The 21,535-nt window shown below is 54.0% G+C and overlaps 1 protein-coding gene across 1 annotated transcript in view; it reads right to left on the reverse strand.

Moving 5' to 3' along the window:
- Positions 1 to 5,115: 5,115 nt before the first annotated feature.
- The window catches only part of KCNK3 (potassium two pore domain channel subfamily K member 3), a 38,721-nt gene continuing 22,301 nt past the window's right edge, over positions 5,116 to 21,535 (reverse strand). Inside the window, exon 2 of the mRNA XM_004418254.3 lies at positions 5,116 to 8,362. Coding sequence (XP_004418311.2) covers positions 7,440 to 8,362 — 923 coding nt within the window. The 3' untranslated portion in view covers positions 5,116 to 7,439. The remainder of the gene's footprint in view (positions 8,363 to 21,535) is intronic.

Raw genomic sequence — 21,535 nt, forward strand, 5'->3', positions numbered from 1 at the left:
AGTGTCTGCCGCAGTGGTTCACATGACAAACTCTGGTGGGGTGGGGGAGTTTGATGGCTTGCAAGCTCAGCATGAGGTGGCTGCCTGTAAGTTAGATGCACTCTTAGGCTGCGTTAACAGGAGAATAGCATCCAGAGCAAGGGAGGGGATGGTCACTCCCTCTGTTGTCTGGACCACACCTGGTGTATCAAGCTCCTGGGAAAGAAGTAAGCTGAAGCTCTTCCAGGAGAAGGGAGCCAGGCTGGCCAGGGGTTTAGATGCACAGTCATGGGAGATGTGGCTGAAAGAATAGGGCATTTAACTTGGAGAAGACCGGGAGGCATCTGTCTAAGCAGGAAGCCATCTTGAATCCTTTAGATGCCCACAACAGAGGAATTACTTCATGTGGCTCCAGAGGGAACAGCCAGACTGGACGCAGTTCTTATCTCAGTAGAAGGAAGACATTTATGGTCATTAGAGCTGCTGCTCAATGAATGACAGGGCTGCCTCAGAGAGTGAGGGTCCTGTAAATCAGGACTATATGACCTGTTAGGGAAGAGGCTGAGGTAATTCTTGCTTTGTGGGGAGGCTAGACTAGATGCATTCCAGGCATGGATGTGCAGTGGAAAGTGTCTGAGCTTTAGAGTCAGAGGGTCCTGGGTGGAATCTTGCCACTTAACTAGCTGTGTGACCTTGGGCAAGTCACTTAAGCTCCCTGAGTCTCACCTTTCTCATCTACCAAAATGAGGGTAATAGTAATGCCTCACAGAGTGGTTGTGAGATTTGTAAAGTCTGTGGCACATAGTAGATGCTCAATAATGAACATACACTTAATTCATGGCATCTCCTTTACCTTTGGAGAGAAGCTGGCACCAGCTGTAGAGTACCCTCTGGCAGCCAAAAGTTTCCTTAGAGCTCTTTCTGACCTGGAATGAGGGTAGAATGAGAATTTTTACTACAAAGGTGAGGACAGAGCACAACACAGCCCAGGCCAGGCTTTCTGCCCCAGCAGCACCCCTGGTCTCCCCAGTGGGACCTGTGCCATCTGGAAGAACAGTGCCTCTCAAACCCTGATGCTGGGTCCAGAACAAGCCCAGGGATGTCGGCCTTATTCCTGCTGCTCTCATCCAGTAGTCAGACTGGAATATTCTGTAGCCAGTGATGACCTGGTCACATGCTCCCTCTTCAGGGAACACGAACTGTGGAAGAGCATTGATTCGGGGAGTTGGCCTTGGTCAAAGGCATGACCTCTTCCCTGGGAACCTCTGGCCCCTCCAGCTGAGGAGCAGGGCTTGTTGGCTAGACATTCTGCTGCCCTTGGGCCAAAGTCCAGGGCTCTGGGCAGAGTATGCCCAAGGCACATGTTGAAGTGGATAGAGTAGTCACAACTCCTTGTTTCCTTTTGCTAATGGGTTCTGTGAAGCATGTCCACCTGGGGCTTCCCCAACCCATGGGAACCAACCCAGTGAGCTGTGTGGACACTCGCTGGCCCAGAGTAGTAACTCTGAGCCAGCCCTGGCCAGCACATCAGTTGCCAAGGACACGCCCGGTGGTCTGCTCAGCGCTCAGATACAGAGGTAAGTGTGGAACAGTCCCTGCTCTCAGGACCTTGGGTCTTTCTGAGCTTTAGTTCTGCCATCTGTAAAATGGGGGTGTTTATCCTCACCTAAGTTACAGAGTTGTCCAATGATCAAGCGAGAGAACAAAGTGAGGGCTTTGTACATGAAAATGCCTTTAATGTGGATTTGTGGGGAGTTCACGGCCAGAGAAGATCATGGAGGTCAATTCCCTCACAGTCCCTGCCCTCAGGGGGTGGCGCCACCCACAAGGCCGTTCCCTGCAGCTGGGAGACTGGCGGGGGGGGGGGGGGGGGCGCGGGGGGAGGGAGAGTGGTGTGAGTCCCTTGGTGTTTGTCCAGATGTAGATGTGGAAAATTTCCAGCGTCAGAATGACTCAACCCCAGAAATCAGCAGCTTTCGTTGGAAATAGGAGTCAGAGACGGCTGGGCCCCTGCTCTGTGTCTGCGGTGGTGGTGGGGCGTGGGGGAGGTGGAAAGTCAGGCTATCTGGATACTAATCCTAGCTACATCATTCTCTTGCTTCATGACCTTGAGCATCACACTTCCTCTCTGTGAACCAAAATCCTTTCCTCTGAAAAAGAGGAGCTGAGCCAAGGATCTAGAGGAGAGTGTGTGCGTGTGTGCATGTGTGTGGTTCTTTGAATCTTTGACAAAGGGTGATGGCAGTGCCCGAGGCTGTTGTTCCAGCACCATTGCCGCCTGGGCAAGAGGAGGGGACCATGTCCCCTATAGACTGGGCTCTTCAGGGGCCCCTTGGGAAATGAGATCTCTCAGCCTTCTAGTTTGAAGCCAGCTTTAGGAGTGAGCAGGGCATCAGCTTCATGCTACTCAGTGGAGGTGGCAAAGTGTGCCCTGACTGGGGGCCTGGCCTGGTCAACGTGGGCAGCTGCTCTTTCCTCTGACAATGTGTCTGTCCTGAAGAGAAGTCCTTCCTGGCCCTGGACAGTGCTCCTTGCCCCAGGCTTCCTGAGATAAGTCATGGAGATGCTGTTGGGCTTAGGGGGCAAGGCTGAGCCTGTAGGAAAAGCTAAATGGTCCCTCATGTGGTGGGACCTGAGAGGGAACAGGATTTCTTAGCTCCATCGGAATCTGTCATCTTTGAAGGGTGACATTTTTAGGTTATGGCCTCCTCTCTCACCAAGGTTCTGAATAAGAAATGACACATCCTAAACAGCTCTGTGACTTCTGCCAAATCTTTGCTGAAGACACGGACCAGCCTGGGGACAGGACACGGTGAAGTGGGTGAGAGCGTATGCTTCCGAGCCGTCGGGGCTGGGCTCACATCCCAGCTCTGCCTGAGCTTGGCAAAGGAGCTGCTCTGAGCCTTGGTTTGAGCTGACACATAATTGAGGATAAAATATGTATTTTGTAATGTCATGGCCTTCAATTACAGAAGGGCTTATGAGCTGAACTCTTTTTAGAATTTATTGAGGGGAAAGATCAGCCTTCTCTCTTTATCAGACAAGGAGACTTTGATGGATCAGCATTTCCCAAAGCGTGCTCTGTGGACCCCAGGACCTGAGGAGACGCCACGCGGACAGAGGGTCTGGTGTGGGCATGAGTCTGGGCGTTGCTGGGGGAAGCGAAGGTAAACGGCCGTTTTTGCTGCGGGGCTCTTCAGAACCTTTCCTAAGCTAAGACGCCTTATGAGTCTCCACGCGTGAGTGACATGGGCAGTGTTTCCCCCAGATTCGCTTGACCAAGGAACCCTTTTCCCACAAGGCATACCATGGCACACGTTCTGGGCAGAGTTGCCTGTCTCCTTCTCTCTTGGCTCCCAGGAAGCTTATGTCTCCATCTGATGCTCACACAGAGTAAGCACATCAGCGGGGATCTTGGTATACTTATACCCCACCCCGACTCCGTGGGGCTGGTTTTCTATTTTTGTTTGGCTGTACATATATTTTTTAGTGCAGGATGCCGCAAATGCTGTGTGGAAGTGAGGAGGGTGGGGATGGCGTCATCTGGAGATAGAGAGCCCACGTTAGGACCACGGGCAATTCTGAGCCCTCAAGAGCTGGGGGCAGGGGCTGGGGTGCAGGTCACCGCTCCCATGATCCTGATCACCCCTTGGAAGACTGGGATGAACGCAGCCCCTTGGGGATTCCTTTGAGTTCTGTTTGTGATTATCTCGCTCAGGTGATGAAGAAACCAGGGCAAGCGTCATCACATTTACATCCTGCAGGAACTGCTTATGAAAGTCAGAGCGACCTTGTACTGGTCACTGCTGACCTCAAAAATGACATCGTCTCTGCGGTTGTTGCACTGAGCCGTTCTAAGAAAGACAGAAGCAGTTGGGCAGTGGGCAGAAAGTTCTGGCTTTTGATGAGGTGGTCTTGGTGTGGGTTGCCCATGGGAACTAAGGCCCGGCTCTGCTGTGGCCACCCTAAGGGCTGCAGCCAACAAAGAGCATGTCCCAGGAGCAGCCTGCAGCTGCAAGGAGCAGCCAGGAGCACTGTCACATGAAGGCTGGCTATGTCCCGCCTCCTGGGGGACAGTGCTAGTGCCACTACTTTGTTCTTTGATCCCTGAACCCCCAATAAATAGATCTGTCTCTCAATTGACCAATGTGGGTAGGTAGGAGGACTGGGAGAAAGTGCCCTTTCCCCCAGCCCCTTTATTTCTGTACTGTATTTCAATGTGCAGGGGGCAACCCATTAGTGGGGAGAGAAATCAATTTAGCAGGCTGTGACTAGCATTTTATAACATGAACCAGAATAGAAAATATTAGAATCCATTGGCTGTACTAGGGGTTAAGTATTGTTTCATGAAAGAAAGATAGATGGGTAGATAGGCATGTAGAGAGATAGATACGGGATTGTGGTGTAAAAGGCATCACTGTGGGTTCTACTCAATGACATCTGGAAGCCTCTGGCTAGCTGACTCTGGGGGCTGGCACAAGCTGGGCAGGGTGCACCTGCTCCCTGGGTTTGTCCTGGGCTCCAGGGCCCCATCCCAGGCCGAGTTGTCCCTCCACAGCCAGAGAAAAATGTACCCTGAAGAAAGGTGTTCGTGATGTGTCTCTCTTTGAAAGAGACATTTTTGTGTCAATCAGGCCACTGAGTCGGGGATCCTCTGCTGGAGAAGAAAGGCATCCCCACTCCTGGCTGAGAGGGAGGTGTCACTGTCAGCTGGGGTGTGTCCAGTTGGATTTTGCAGGCTGTGTGAGGAAGGTGAGCACTGGATTAGGAATCCTCAGTTCTGTTTCTAATCCTGGGTCTGCCACTCACTGCTGTGTGACTTAGGGTAAGTGACTTGCCCCCTCTGGGCCTCGGTTTACTCATGTACAAGGGGAGGATTGGACCAGGTGATTTCTTTTCTAGAGTCCTATCTTGTTCTTATAGTCGGTCCAGGATGACATTAAGAAAATCTGGGTCTTGGAGGAAATCACAAAAGAGAAGTGAGTGTTACCACCAGGCTTCTCCCTAAGGCCCCCAAAGCAGAGTCTAGTCAGCCCGAGGTGCATGAGCTAGGCATGTCTGTAGACCCCAGCGGGGGAAGGCCGCTCCCTGGCAGTGCCAAGGGTATACAACGACAGAGACAGCTGAGTCTGAGCCTGGTCTCCATAGACAGCATTTATTAGGCGCCATTCTCAGTGTGAAGACAGATAGGCAGGAGAGGCTGAAGGGGGGCTGTAGCAGCTGCAGCCTTTGGGGTCCAGGGGCTGCCCGGGGTGAGGATGTGGGCGTGGGGGCATGTCACCCACACGTATTGCATATTCTGTGGCAGTGTGCCCAGGCATAAGGCATTGGGGAAGCAGAAAGGCTGCCTGCAGTGGGAGGGAGTGAGGGGGAAGAACACTGGCCTTCTAGTTCCCTAGGAAAGACCCAGCCGGAGACCCAGCAGTCTGCCACGCTCTGCCAAGGGCCATTCGGCCTCCTTCCCCACCAGCTCCCTGCGACTTTGGTTGTGGCTCCCTCGTGACTGACAGGACAAGACCCCTCGAGGGCAGGGTCAAACACAGGACAGAGGCAGCCAGCACAGCCCCTCACCCCAACATAAACCCAGAGGGCACCCCTGGGTCCTGGGCCCTGCTCTCTTTGGCACATGGGCAGCCGGCTCCTCCACAGTGAGACAGGACTCACACACAGGCCAGGCCAGACTTCTTCCCTCACAAGGGTTCCCAGAGGCCAGAGCCTATGGCTGGGGTAGGGCTGAGGCTGATCACCCTGTGGGCCCCCCACTCCAGCTTACCTGAACGCCAGGGCTGGCCTTGCTCAGCAGTGTTAAGGAGCTGACATGGGAACAGCATGGTGAGGGAGGAAAGGCCCCTCACCCACCCCTCGATGCTATCCTGAGTTACCGTACCAGCTCCAGCTGTGGGTCCCCACAGTTGGGGCTTCTTGGTTGCAGGTGGAGCAGGCAATGGGCACACCAGGTCCAAGCCCCCCACCTGGGAGGGGTGTTCCTTGCTGCAGTCTTAGCTTGTCTCTAGCTACTTGGAACACCGGCACCAACACTGGCTGTGGGGCCAAGGATAATGTCCCAGTAGGATATGCCTGCCAGCTCTCTAGGCCGCTCTGCCCCATTCCCAAACTTCTAGAGCCCAGCTCCTGGTCTTTTCTCCAAGACTGCTTCGGTCTAAGGATGTCCCTGTCTGTAAGCAGGCAGTCCGGAGACTGAGGGGTCCTACCCTGTCTCAGGGGCTCATTCAGACCCTGCCTCACAGCTGAGCGGAGGAGATGCTGAGCCCAGCACTGGCTCGGTCCTGGGCTCTGGTTCTGGTTCTCCCCAGTTGTTCAAAGATGCCATGCTGTGCCAGCAGGAGCTCTGCTTTTAGGAGCGGGCAGAGGAGTTGGAGGGAAAGAGCACTGAGGCTAGGAATGGGCAGCCTGGGTTCTAGTTCCCCTCTGCCTTTGCCATCTGTGTCACCTTGGGCAAGTCACTTCACCTGTCTGGGTCTCAGTGTCATCTGTAAAATGGGGATGAGAACTCCTGCCCTGGTGACCTAACTGGAGTGTTGTGAGAACCAAACGAATGAGTAGTCAGTCACGACAGAGTTTTCAGAGGCCAGAACTCATTCTGCAGATTGAGGAGCTGGTCATTATCAGCAGTGGCCGGGGATGGCAAGTACGAAGTTTTCTGTTTGATTCAAGGGCAGTGTCTGGAAGGCTGGACGCCCCCTGCCCCCTGTGAGAATGTGGCTGGGGGGCAGTAAGCTCTCACCTGCCAGCGGGTCCATCCTGCAGACTGGAGGCTTGGCCTCCCTCCCATCCTCTGCCCCTCCTGCAGCCGGCCTGCCCTGGCTTCTGCCTGCCTGCCCTCTGGGGACTAGCTCTGGGGACTGCTGGGTTTCCACTTTCTCCATAACTGCAAAGCCATGCAAAACAACACAAAAGGTAGTGGGAGGTTGGGAGACACCGCTGGGGATGAGGAAGGGGAGTGGACTGAGTGGGGGTGACCTGGACAAAGACACCCTGGCTTTTGGAGCCAAGGCACGGTGGGAGACCTGGCAGGACAGAGGTATAAATAGAGATGCAAACGTACACGGAACACGAAGTCCCCTCCGGATGGAGGAGGGGGGGGCGGGTCTGGGTACCAGCATGGCCTCTGAGGACTGGGGAGCTCCTTAGATTTCCAAAGAAATGGGAGGCTCCCAGCTTCTGCCTTCCCTCCCTCCGACCCCTCCCCCAAGTTTCACATTTCTCGGAATTTGCAGGGCGCAGATAGGGGCTCCAGGGGTCCTCAGAGCCCAGGCTCCTGCTGGCTGGTGCGAGCAGGCACAGTCGGAGATGGGGGCTGGGGGAGGGTGGTGAGGGGTGTCGGGGGGAGCCTCACGGGGCCGAAGGCGGCTGGGGTGGCTCCCTTGCCGACCCCTGCTGCTCCTCCAGGCAGCAGCCCCCCGCCCGCGCTCCCACGTGCTCCAGGCCCCGCGGGGCTTTCATACGGAGCTCCTGCGCTTCATGAGGCCGCGGAAGGTGGACAGGCTGTGCAGGCCCGTGGACACCGAGCTGATGGCGGAGCGCGGCGCCCCGCTGCAGAGGCAGCGGTGCGAGGGCGTGTCGCTGTAGCGGCCGCCCCCTCCCGGTGACGAGTGGCTCTGCTCGACGCACGTGTCGGACGTGGAGAGGTCCCGCGGGATGATCATGGGGATGGAGTACTGCAGCTTCTCGCGGCTCTTGTACCAGAGGCACGAGCACATGGACTGGAAGTGCAGCACCTCGGCGTAGACGTTGCGGAAGCCGCCGCCGCCCGCAGCCGCCGTGGACGAGGCGGTGTCCGTGGTGTGCGCGCTACCGCCCGCGCCACTCCCGCCGCCGCCGCCGCAAGCGCCCACCGCCTGCCCATTGCGCGTGAGCAGCGCGCGGTGCTCGGCGTCGCGCTTCTCATCCTCGGCGTTCATGGTCATGAAGCGCAGCACCACGAGGTTGAGGAAGGCGCCGATGACCGTGAGGCCCGTGAGGATGTAGACGAAGCTGAAGGCCACGTACTGCGGCTGCGTCTGCAGCGCCTGGTCCTTCTGCAGCGCCACGTAGTCGCCGAAGCCGATGGTGGTGAGCGTGATGAAGCAGTAGTAGTAGGCCTGGAAGAAAGTCCAGTGCTCGTAATAGGAGAAGGCGGCGGCGCCGATGCACAGCGTGCTGATGCACGAGAAGAAGCCGATGAGCACCATGTTGGCCATGGACACGTCGGCGCGCCGCATGCCCAGCCCCCTCTTGGCGCGGTGCAGCAGGTACTTCACGAAGGTGTTGATGCGCTCACCCAGGCTCTGGAACATGACGAGCGTGAGTGGGATGCCCAGCAGCGCGTAGAACATGCAGAACACCTTGCCGCCATCCGTGCTGGGCGCTGCGTGGCCGTAGCCTGGGGGAAAGCGGGGGAAGAGGAGAGAAAGCACACGCTATGGGGCTGCCCTTCCAGAAACCCTGCCCCCTTCCCCCTTCTCTCCCCTCCGCCTCCCCCACCTTGCAGAGTCTGGCCTCTGTCCTAGCCGAGAAGACAACACTCGGTTACAGGCACATCCTTGTCCCCAGGCACTGTGCTAGTTCCTTGCTGATGCCTTCCCATATACTCTTGTGACAGCTCCATAGGGTCAGTAGGAAGGAAAGAGGAAACAGGGAGGGTTAAGTGACTTTTCCAAGGTCATGCTGTTTGAGAACAGAGCAGCCTGCATTTGAGTCTGGCTTCAAAGACGTGACGGTGTTCTATACCCAGAGAAGGATCTGGCCCGTGGTGCTGTTGAACACTTTGTCCAGAAGCAGAGGGATAGTGTGAAGGGTACTGGCAAGTCAGTCGGGAGACCCGGGTTCTTTGCCTGTGGGCTTTGGACCTGTTCCTCGTCCTCTCTCAGCCTGTTTCCTTGTCCTCTCTCAGCCTGTTTCCTTGACTACAAGGGGTGGAGGCTGGACTGAATGAGTTCTGAGATCTTCCTGTGATTCAGTGTGGAGGGAGGGGATCTGAGGCATGGATGGCTCCTTAATGACTTTCCTGCTGCCAGCCAAAGCCTGTGGCGGGTTGGCAATGGGGGCTTTCCAGTCTCCATGAGGCAGCTGGCCCACCAGGGTCAGAGAGGGAGAAAGGAGACAGTGCCCCTGCAACCCCCAAGTTGGATGAATTAGTGTTCCAGGGTCCTCATCAGTCCCCAGTCCGGGGCCTGGGGTCATCCTCTGTGCCTCGCCCCAAAGTAGGGTCTGTCCTCATGGGGAGGTGGCATTGCCCTTGTCAAAGCAGGAGCCCTAGGTGTCCTTCCAGGTGTTACTATCACCAGCCAGACAACCCCAACCCCGTCACACCCCAACCCCTACCCTGCCCTCACGGAGCCAGGAGCCAGGCAGAGGCAAATCCTCCCTCTGAGCCAACCATCAAATGGCCTTAAGTCAAGAGTTCTGCCTGGAGACCTGGAAGGGAAGGGAACCTGGATGGGAATTCAGAAGCTCTAGGCACAAGTTCTGGCCCTGTCACTAGTGGCTGTGTGACCTTGGGCAAATTACTCCCCCTCTCTGAGCATATTTCCTTATTTGCAAAATAAGGTCTACTGGTCCTGGCCCTGCTTCCTTTACTGAGCTAAGATATTTATTACTTTTATTAATAGGATTATTATAATAAAATAGTGCTTGCAGTCTTTCCAATTTTTCCTCCTTTCTAAGCTTTATCAAAACTTAACCAAATGCTTCTTCCATGCAGCCGTCCTGGATTCCTCATTGCTGGAAGTGATCTCTGCTTTAAGTGGCACTGAGAATGTTCAGCTTTGAACTCCAAGGCCAATATTACCACCACCCCCTGCTCTGTCCTCCAGGGTCCCCAACTACATATGCACAGCTAAACACTAGCGTGGGGTGGTGGGATGGGCACTGCTGGACCTTGTTCCTCTCCAGCTTCCCCCTCCACATTGCCAGCCGTGCCCCTGGGGTATGCCCAGACTACGTCTGATGAGTGAATGGCAGGGCAGGATACCGTGTGCTTTGGTGTCTGAGCTGAAATCAAATCCTGACTCTGCCATGGACTATGTGTATTTTTTTTAAACCTCTCTGAGCCTTAGTTTCCACATCTATAAAATGGGGCTAATAAGTAGCACCTGCTTCATAGGGCTTTTGGGGAGAAATCAGTGAGATAATGTGTACAATGCACTTAGCCTAGGGCCTGGTACATATCACATGCTCCGTAACGGCTCACTACGATGAATAATGAATGAAATGCCAGGTTTCCCTCACATTTCCAAGAGAGCACCTGGGCTGGGGGGCGGCTCAGTTCCAGTAAAGCTGGAATCTCCATCAGCCGACTGCCATTTGAATCTTGAAGCTCAGGGAGGTGTGGGGACAGGTGCTTAGGGTGTGTGAGGCTGTGGGCTGCCCTCAGAATGGGCTCCTCTGGCCCCCACCACGGCATCTAGCTGGTGACTGTGTGACCCTTTGCCAGGGGCCTGGACAGCTGAGCTGTTGAGCCGCTGTGCCGCGCCTGTCCGAGCCCTAGCAGGGTGAGAACAGATTGTGCCCGCCAGCTTGGCCACGGCAGCCAGACCACAACTCACCTCGACAGCTGGGCAGGCCCCGAGCCAGAGCTGCTTCTCATCCTGTCCTTCCCTGTCCCCCAGGCCGGCACCGCACAGGGTGTGGGGGAGGGCATGGCACTGTGGATGGGGCTGGACAGGGACTGGGTAGCGTGGGCCCAGCCCCAGCTTGACCACGTGCTGGCTGTGTGACCTTGGGCAAATCCCTTCCCCTCTCTGGACCTCTCTGGCCTTGTCTGCATTCTGAGGGGTTGAGCTAGAGCTGTTAATCTCTGCCCTGGCAGCCGGCCAGAGCTGCCGTCAGGAGTGAAGGAGAGACTGGACGTGAGAGTACTTCGGAACCTGTGGAGTTGGTGACAGAAGCAGTGGTGATGGGATCTCACAGGCGAAAGTCACCCGCCTGAGAGGGCAGTCCTGGGGGTGGGGGCAATCTCTGTGGGGTCAGGCAGCCACATCCCACCATCAGGGAGGAGGATCCCCATTACCCCCACCGCCACCTCGCCCCGTGTTTGTACCTAGGTTGTGACTTCTGACCCACCATCCTTTAGGAAAACCCAGTGCCCACAGCCTGGCAGCCTCACTGCCCACAAAGCCCTCAGCTTCAGGGAGCCCTCCCCAACCTGCATACAGCCTACGTCCCAGCAGGCAGGCCGGCCACCTTCTTCCCCCAGTGCATTCCTCACACTGTCCTCTCCCGGCCCCTGCCTGCCCAGATCTCGAGGGTCCTCTGCTTTCCCTGTCTCCCAGCCAGAAGGGACAGCTCCTGGCCTTGCCCGCCTCCTGCGGAATTTAGCCATTTTCAAAGCAAGTGGCACATCCAGGCTCAACCAAAGGCTTGTATCAGGCCAGAGCCTCATGCCCCACCACAGCCACAGTCCTGTCTGGGCTGGACACGCCTCAGCCCTGGGGTCAGGTGCCCCTCAGGGCCCACCCTCACTTCCTACCACAGGCTGAGGCTTAAGGTCTTGTCCTTGAGATACCTTTTTAACTTTAATCCTCAAAAACTTCAGACAAGGTCATTACTATGGCTGTCTCCATTTTATAGTGGGAGTCATGAAGGCTGGAGAGGCCTCGTGAGTTGGCCAAGGCGACGAGGACTTTCTAACTCGTCACTCATTCTGGTGCTTCAGAGCCAATTTATGACCCAGGAAGGGTGACCAGGATGGGAAACTGAGGCCCCGAGAAGAGAGGGTTCTACTTGAAGGCTCATCCTCAGGCACTGCCCTGAGCTGGCCATGGAAGAAGTGGCAACAGGAGTGCAATGCCCAGGGAATCGGATGCTGCTCCAAGTATCCGGCCCGGGGTCAGCATGCCCCCACCCTATGCCTGTTCTATTGTCACTGGGTGAAAGGGCAAGGGAGCTGCGAGGACCTGCTGACGTGGGTGCCCAGATTGGAGGGGCGCCAGCGGGGGTGGAGCCACTCCCAAGGGGCCCTGGAACTTCTGGGAAGTAATTGGGAGTTTGGCAAGGCCTGTCTGCCTGCCAGCAGGCCCGCTGCCGGCCTGTTCCTTGCCCACGTCAGGCTTGGGTTTACGAGGGAGAGAGGGGTGAGTCTCTGGGTGAGGGACTCCGTCTGTCCCTGTGTGTCAGTGAACACACAAAGGCTTTGTTCTGGAGCTGATTCTCTGAGGACGCTCCCTCAAGTGCCTGATGGACTGACTGGCCAGAACTCATGCCGTGAGACTCTAGCCACTGCCTCTCAGAGCCCTGACTGGAGCTGGCCCTGCTCCCTCCTCTCACAGCCACCCTTCCTGAGTCTATCACAGACTTAAAGGTTCTCAGAGCCCGAAGGGCCCTCAGCAATCATATGGCCCAGTCTTTATATTGTACAGATGAGGAAATGGAGGCCTGAGAGGGAAAGTGACCTGCTCAAGGTCACACAGCTAGTGAATGGCAGAGCCAGGACTATAGCCCAGGATACTCAGTTGCAAACCCAGTGCTCTGTCCTCTGACCTCTGGCTCAGTATGACCAAGGCTGACCTGTTCATTCAACCAGGGGCCAGCAGCCCCTGCTTGTGAGCAGTTCAGCTAAGAGATGGCCTTGGAACTTGGCCAGAGGCATAGAATTCACCTGAGGAAGCCAGGTAGCTGGACATAAAAATTAATTATGTGGCTGGACATAAATATTAATTAGGAATATTTTGGAGCAGCAGGAAAAACGATGGGAATCCCCAGCCTCAATTCTTCTGTTTTCCTCTTGGCATCACCAGGGAGCTCAGAAACCAGCTGAAGCTCTGTCTTCCAGGGAGATGCAGAGGGTTGGGGGTCTGGCCCTCCCACCTACTGGACTTTCTCTCCCTGTGGCCTATTTCCATCTAGTCAAAGCACAACTAACCCGTCTGAGCCCTTGGTAATGGCCTTGGCTGGACTGGGCTCAGCTGCCTGGTCCCCACTGACCTGACATGCCCACCAGCCTGAGTGCCTGACCTCCTACCCCTGGCCTAGCTGGCCGCAAAGCCGGAATGCTAGCCACGGCCTGGGGTGGAGGAGAGAGCATGAGGGCAGGAGGCAGGAGACCTGGGGTCTGATCTGGCCCCAACTGTAACCAGCTTTGTGCCTTGGGCGAGTCCTCGTCCCTCTCTGGGCCTCAGTTTTCCTCGTCTGTGGCATGGGCAGATAGGGCAAGATAAAAGGTTCCCATCTTTTTTCCCTGCTATGGATGCCTTTTATTACTTTTTCTGTCCACTCACCCATTCATAGCGTCTAAATTTTGAAAGATTTTATTTATGAAGTGTAATGTGTTGATCAGTGCAGTGTAGCTGCTATATAGAACAGGCACCGAATAGATAATTGTGAAAGAAACAATTAATTATTTTCCCTTCAGAATTAATTAAGAACACATCTGCCAATCAGAACTTCTGATTCTGTGGGACTGAATTAAGTTATTATTATGCTTTTGAAAAACTGAAAATAGATATTTCTGTTTTCTGCAGGGGATCGCTGCAGTTCAGTGGTGTAGACGAGACCACAGCCTCTGGAGCCAAATGGCTTTCAACTTTGGCCAAGTTACTTAATCCTCTAAGTGCCTCAGTTGCCTCAACTGTAAAATGGGAAAAATGATGTACTTACCTCACAGAGTTGCTGTGGGGGTTTGATGAGTTAGTAGACTTAAAATGCTAGGACACTGGGATCAATAAATATTAAATATTAGTATGACTATTTGGGGGAACATCAAGATTAGATGGTCTTGAAAGTTCCTTTCAGCATCAACATTCTGTGATCAGTGTTTCCCAAAGTTAATTTCCTGGAATACCAATTCCATAGACTGTTAATAACTGTTGGATAAGAAAAGAGTTGCTTGGTTAAATTAAGTTGGAGGAATGCTGAATTTAACAGGTTTGTTGTCATTTGATTTAAGTGTAGGCTTTCTCAAAGCCATACATGTGTTTATGCGGAAGGTCAGTCAAAGCTGGGAGAATGTGCTAAGTCTTCCCACTCAGTTGACCTTCAAACACTTCTCTCACAGTGCGTATTGCTGGACAAGTGTTCCTTGGATCACGGTTTGGGAAATGCTCCTCTGTAGCATCAAGAACTCTAAGGTCTTTCTTCCAGGTCTCTGACTTTGAGATTCTCTGATGTCCCATATCTGGGTGGCCCAGCCCTTCTGTAGATTACAAACACGTGACCCTTGGCAATGCCTGGCTGCAACCTGTTTCCCTGGTTCCCTGCAGACCTAGTTATCTAATGTAAATACAGCACTGGCAAGGCTAATGTTTGCCCTGAGGGAAGATGGATGAGTGACCTGTGGCCTGAGGCGCCCGAAGGCTGTAAACTCTAGGCCAAGCTAAGCTGATGGGAAGGGGGACATGGGGAAGGGGCCTGACCTTGGGGCACTGCCTGGGCCTGGTGGGGCAGCCAGAGAGGAGGGAGGGCACCAGGGAGACAGAGGCAGCTCCAGAGGGCTGGCTGCAAGACACAGGTGCCCCCAGTGGGGGCCAGGCTCTCCCTAGGCCTGCAGAGGGTGGTTGAGCCTGAGCCTGAGGTCCCCCTCAGAAAGGCCCACCCAGGACTCTGCCTCCTCAGGGGCCTGAGGTACAGACAGGGACCCGCCCCTTTGGTCTGGAGATGGCAGCAGTGTGGAGCCAGGAAGTGGGACTGGAGGCTCCACAGAAGCCTAATTGGTGTGTTAAAGGAGATGAGGCAGAAGGAAGCTGGCAGTGAGTGCCCAGGCCCTCAGGAGGGAGGGAGGAGGCTGCCGGCTAGGTGGAGATGGGGAGGAGAGCGCAGGCCTTCTCCTCCATCCTTTAGGATCCAGCTCAGACACCACCTTTTCCAAGAACCTTCTGGGATCCTTCCCAGAGCGGGAGGGCCCTCTCCCTCTGCCTCTCTCAAATGCCTTGCACTTGTGCTCTCCCGCCTGCAGAGGAGTTCTGCAGGGTTCTGAGCTCCTGGAAGGCCATCAGTGTCCAGCACAAGGCCTGGGGGAGCAGCTGCTCAGAAAATGCTTTCAGCCCAGACAGCCCTGAAGTCTGGGATGTGGACAGGAGAAACCTCCCCGAGACACCCAGCAGGCGGAGGGGAGGCAGCCTTGGCAGGAGGGCCTTCAGTGAAATCTCACCTCCTGCCCTCTCTGTGGCCCCCAGGCCCCTGCAAAAGGAGGTCAACTTCAGGGCCCCGGAAGGAATCCCCCCTGGCCCGGGCCTGGCCAAGGCCGAGCTAGGCCTGGGAAACCACCAGGGCCTCATGGACCTGGGTTGGGGGAGGGACCAGTGCAGAACTGGATCTGGAGTTTGTCCCCCTCCAGGCCAGAGCTCCCGGGAAGGACAGCTGGGAGCACGGCCCCCTCCGTCTGCTCTGCCCCTTTCCAAGGCCTCTTCCCATCTTCCCTGCTCCTCTTTCAGCTCTTCTACCCACTCGTCATCAGCAGGTTCTCTCCCTACCCTGCTTTCCTCCCAGACTTTCCGCAGACAGGCCCACTGTGCTCTCCTCTCTCCCCTTTAGCTCTCTCCCATCCACAGGTCCCCTTATGACTCCGACGCAGGGTCCTCTGGTGTAGGACGGCCCCTACCACTCCCATCCCCCAGCCTCCCCAGGCCCACGTGGGATTAGGGGGAGCTGAGGGGGAGGGTGCTGGTGTCATGGAAAATCCCTGCGGCAGCCAAGGTCAGTGTTTGCAGACACAGCCTGGCCTGGAGCCAGGCCTGCCTCCCTGGCCAGCTCCCTCTGGCCTATCCTGGAGGCCGGCTTTGCACAGAGGCCCTCAGGGGCACCCCAGGGCTGCTCTGGGTGCTTGGGGCCAGGGGCTGCAGGGGCAATCTGTCCTGGAGTTTGGGGGACTATGTATTTCAACTCGCTCATTTTATAGATGGGTAAACTGAGTCCCAGAGAGTAGCAGGGAACAACCCTAGGTCATAGCAAGTCAGTGACAGAGCCAGGACTGACCCAGGGCCCTCTGTCCCAGCTCAGTCCTCGCTGCAGAAGGGAGCATCCTAAAGTCTGCTCTGGTAGGCCAGGGAATGTGAAGGTTGTCCTAAACTTCCATTAAATCAAGGGCTAGCTTGAGGTTGGGCCAGACTTGAGGTTGGTGATGGAGCCAAGGTAAGTAGACTCAGATGATCAAACCACGGTCCTTGACCTCAAAACCCTTTCCATCTGAAAGTGAATCAGGTGAAACATCTCAGTGGAAGCACTTTGAAAACTTCAATGCCCCGTACAAAGAAGAGGTTATTTTTACACAAATCATTAAAATGCATGGCAATAATGGGAAATGTTTTAGGAAGAATTTAAGACAGGGGCTGGAGGAGAGCTAGATAGAGGTAGAGAACTTCCCTTAGGGTATCAGGAAGGGCTTCACAGAGGAGGTGGCTTTTGCCCTGAGCTCTGAAGGATGGATGGGAAATGCAGGATTCCAACAGAGGGGAGTGGCTGAAGCAAAGACACAATGCTAGGAAGACATGGCATGTTAACGGCAAAGAAAATAGATCTGTCTGAGGCTGGTGGGCATTCTCACAAAGAGGGGGCAGGGGCCACCGACAGACTTGCTCAGGAAGGCAACTTCATGATATGCATCAAAAACCTTAGAAATGTGTCTCCCCAGTGACCCTGCGGTGCCACTTCTAGGAATCTCTGCTGGGAAAAGAACCAGAGATTGGAACAAAGATTTATGAACAAGGATGTTTATAGCAGCATTTTCATTGTGAAAAATTGTAAACAGTCCAAATGCTCACCAATAAGGTTTGGTTAAACATATTAAGGTATATTTATGGTGGAATCTTGTGCAGCCATTAAAGTGCTGTTCTTGAGGAGTCTCTTAATTACGTAGAAAACCACCATAGACTGTTAAATAAAAATGGTGGGCTACAACACGTTGTGTATACTGGGATCCCACACTAAGTGTGCAAATATAAAAAACATATCTATACACACACGCACGTAGAAAGAGAAGCTGGAAGGAAATACACTAAAAAGCTCATAAAGTTTGTCTTTGAATCATGAGCTCATGATTAATTTTAATTTACTTTTGTATATTCTGTATTTCCTACAAAAATCTATTACTTTTATAAGTAGAAAGCGATGAATATTATAAACCTAACAACAACAAAAATTCTGGTTTTCTTGGAGCAGGAAGTTCACTTGAGTAGTGAAGGTTGGTCAGGTGGGAGAAGGCTGAAATGTGAAGAGCTTTGAGGGGGCGGTGCAGGAATTCAGGTCTTAACTTGAAGGCAATGAGGAGCCATTGACAGCTCCTGAGCAGGGGAGGGACTTGCCAAAGAGGTATTGAGAGGGATTTTCCTGGTATCCCTGAGTGTGAGGGGTGGCAGTGGGAGAGGGCAGGCGGGAGGATTCATTAGGAGGCCTCTGCATGGTCCCATTGTCAAGTGCTCAGGCCAAAACTAGGTTCAGGAGGAGAGAGGGGAGAGGAGAGGGAGGGGAGAGAGGAGGAGGGGACGGAGGAAAAAGGAGATCCATAGTGTGTGAGAAGCTCTTGCATTTGTGGGTTTAAACTGCAAGCTCATGAAGGCAGGAGCAGATTTTTGTCTCTTTTATTACTACGATATTCCCCACACCTAGAAGAGTGCTTGGCATGAAACTGGCATGTAATAAATCTCTGTTGCATGAGTGAATTAAGGAAGGGAGCCGTCGAAGATGAGGGTTGAACAGGGAGGAGAAAAGGAGGATGGACAGAGCGTGAGGCCCAGAGCAGGCAGTGTCATACAACAGGGCAGCAACTCCAGGTGTCCCGGGAAGGGCACTGATCTGAGGCCTGTGGGGTCTCTTCTAGGCCAGCCCTGTACCAGGTAGCCATGGCCCAGGCCCGTGGCCTGTCTGTGTCCTTATGACTAGCTGGACAAGGCGTCTGTGAGCTCATAACTTCTAACAGATTGGATTTGGTGGGGTTTTAATTAAATGAATCCACCAGGGACAGCCTGGCATTGGGAAAGGAATTCTACAGCACAATTTAAAGTGGACTTGGCCATCTCAGCAGATGGCTGGAGACGCCAGTCCTTCCGCGTGTGCTTCTTGACAGGCTGTGTCTGTAACTCTGGCATCTGGCTGGCCTGAGTCCTACGCTTACACTCTCTGGCTCATTCTGTTTTGTCCATGGAGGAGAAGCAGGCACATGTTGGCATCTCCCCATCAGACTCCCCCAAAAGGGGCTGAACTGCTCCCAACAGGAAGCCTTGTTGGGTCATAGGGGCAACAGTGGCCTGCCCAGGTGTTCCCTGTTGGCTGCACATTGTGTCCTGGAGTTGAGCCTGTCCAGAGCCTGGCTGCCTAAATCTCACTGTTCAGGCAGCATTACAGGGGGCCGGGTGGGACCCAGAGGAGCAAGGTAGTGGAGTTAATGAGCACCAACCGGGAGCTGGAGGCCTGGCTCCCATCCCAGCTCTGCCAATACCCTGCTATAGGACAGGAGTTGGCAAACTTTTTTCTGCAAAGGGCCAGATAGTACATAATTTAGGTTTCACAGTCCATATGGTCTCTTGCAACTACTCAGCTCTGCCATTGTATCAAGAAAGCAGCCAGAGACAATATGTAAATGAACGCGCGTGACTGTGTTCCAATAAAACTTTATTTATAAAAACAAGTGGTAGGCCAAATTCAGCCCGTCGACCCCAGTTTGCTGAGCCTGCTGTAGGGCCTTTGTTAAGGAATGTCAGCTCCCTGAGCCTCAGTTTTCTTATGTTTCAAATGGGAAGTTAGATTAGAAGGTTATTTCTTCTCTGACAAGTTATATTTTAGGATTTAATAAATTCCTAGGTCCTCCTGTTCCATGTAGCATGCACAGGCCTGGAGGAGAGGGGTGAGTTCTGAGCAGAGTCTGGAGCCCAAACCTGCATGTGGAATTGATATCCACAGCTCTTTGGAAGGCCGCGGCTGCATTTCCATATTTCTGGACACTGCTCATGCTCTTTTTTCTTCCTGATGGGTTTCTACTCCTCCATCAAAGCTCATCTCAAAAGTCACCCCCTCTGTGAAGGCTTCCCTGATGCCACCTACCTAAACAAATCAGCGCTCCTGTTCATCACTCACCATGCCTCAAACATTCATCCATTCCACCAGCAGATGTTTTTGAGTCCTTAATATGTGCAGTGCTCTAAGTTCTAGAATAATAATAACAATTCCTGTGTTTCACTTGTGCAGGGCTGTGTTATTTACAAAGCAATTTCTATACGTTCTATTCTTTGAGTTTACACAGCAATCTTGTAGATGAGGTGTTATTATTATTATTCCTACTTTACAGATGTGGAAACTGAGGCTCAGAGAGATAAAGTATTTCATCTCAGGCCATAAATGCTAGAACCATACTTGAAATTCAAAGGCAGTTCTCTCTCCATTGTCCCTGGCTGCTCCAGCACTCTTCCACAAGGATGGAAGTCAGAAGACCTTGGGTCTGGTTCTAGCTGTGCCACTGTGTGATCACAGGCAAGACCCTGCCCTTCCCTGGGCCTGGAGTTCCTCCTCTGGGAAATGAAGAGGCAAGAGGAGATGTTCTTGAGGACCTGCAACATTCTAGGATTCTGGGCCTTCAGAGGGGCCATGTTCTCTCCCTGACAAACAGTGGAGAAAGCAGTAGTTTCAGTGGGACTGTTGGGTGCCCAAAGCAATGGTGCTGAGCCTTTGGGTGCACATTAGACCCACAGTTGCTGGGGCCCGCGTGTCTTTGCAGAGCTGTCCAGCTGGCACTGAGCAGATGCTGTGGATGGGGTAAGAAGCCTTGGGCTGTCCTGTGGGGGAGGGCTGGAGCTGGTCTGGCCTGGTCAGCACGGCTCTGGGTAACATCCCCTTAGCTGAAGCGGAGGGGCCGCCAGAGTCCACTCTTCAGAGACAAAAAGTTGTGTGCCCCCACCCCACCCCTATACCGCCTCCCAGCACGCGAGGCCACGTGGAGTCAGGGAGCAGGTGGCTGCGTGTCCCTGCCTGGGTCTCCGAGGGCCAAGAGAGGCCAGAGCATTCAGGAAGACTTGTTGGTCCCCAGGTTCTCCCTACTGACTGCTGAGCCCTCAGGGGCCCCAACTCCAACCCCATCTAGCCCTGGAGACCTGTCTCCTGGGGCTTTGAGTCTTGGCTTCTCTAGCTGCTTTTTTCTTCCTCCTTCCTCCTTCCTTTTTCCTTCTCATCTCCTCTTCCTCCTCCTCCCTCTCATCTTAGTTTGTCCTCTCAGTCTCCCTCTGGACTCTCAGGACAGGGGTGGTGTCTTGTACTTCTCAGTGGCTCAGTGCCTGGCACACAGCAGCTAATAGTAATGGGAGTGGTGGTGGTGGTGGCGGTGGCAGTAGTAAATAATAGTAATAATAGTAGTAGGTAATAAAGCTCATGTTCATTGAGCATTTGTGTGCTAGGCACTGTACTAAGCGCTGTACACACATTATTTCATTTAATCTTCACAAAAACTTTATGAGATAGGTATTATCTCCATTTTACAGATGAGAAAATTGAGGCAAAGGAAGTTTCCGTAGCTCATTCAAGACCACACAGCGAGGGAGTGGCTGAGTCAGGGTACAAATTCAAGCCTGTTGCCTTGTACAGCCTAACCAGGGTTAGTTGATGGGATGCTGCATTCTGGAAGGCAGGTGCCCTGCCTGGTTTTCCAGCTGAGGAGGCTGAGCCAAGTGGCTAGGTGACTTGAACAAGGCCGCACAGGTACATGGCAGAGCCAGGCCTTCCTAGGCGGAGTCTTGCTGTCTTTCTTCTACATCTCAGTGGCCTCCAGGGCCTCTGGACTGGGCTCATGGCTCAGGGTCCATGGCCCGTTGGAGTGGACTTGAATTGCTCTTCCTCACATTGTTCTGGGAAAGTCGTGGCATGTAGAGGGCAGCTGGGCAGTTCGTTCCCTGTCTGTCAAAGCAGGTGCTCTCTCCAGCTCCGGTTCTTCCTCCTTCCCATCCAGGCCCTCTCCCAAGAGGCTGGGCTGAGAGTGCATTGGGTCTCCACAGAAGACGCCCTCCACCGGCCTGAGCTGGATTGCAGGAGGCAGTGGGGGAGCTGAGAGCCAGCCCTAGAAGAGGGGCATGCGGCACTTGGGGAGGCTAAGTGGGCAGCAGAGGCCTGGGGAGGCTGCAGCACTGGGCTGGTCTCAAGAATATCAGCTGGAAAATCAGTGAGGCAAAAATGGCTTCATTCCTTCTTAGCCTGTCTTAATTAATTAACTGAGCAAACGTTTCTTAAGCACCTACTACTTTAAGCCAGATGCTGGGAGAGGATGCAGAGACAAGCATGGGTCAGTCTCGCCCTCTGGGAACAGGGACAAGCAGTGAGCAGGTGAGACAAGACTGTCCCTCAAGTAAAGACTTGCCCGGGATGTGCTGGGTCTGTGCCAGAGGGGCCATTCCATGACGGGGGGACTGTGGGCACCCAGAAACCAGAAGCGAGTCAGAAGGCACAGCAATCTTGCCAACGCTCCTGTGGCTGGGAGCATGACACGTTCTGTTCCCGATGACCTCCGAAGGCGTCCCTGCACACCTGGAAGCATTGTTCAGGGGGGTTGTGAACACCTGGCTGGTGCATAGAGCTACTTGGCCCTGGTTGTCACTAGAAATTGGATCAAGGTCACTGTCTGAGACCATACTCTCTCTTTTCCCCCTTC

The sequence above is a fragment of the Ceratotherium simum genome, chromosome 11, assembly GCF_057802395.1.
Source record: "Ceratotherium simum simum isolate JZ-2026a chromosome 11, ASM5780239v1, whole genome shotgun sequence".
Taxonomy (NCBI): Eukaryota; Metazoa; Chordata; class Mammalia; order Perissodactyla; family Rhinocerotidae; genus Ceratotherium; species Ceratotherium simum.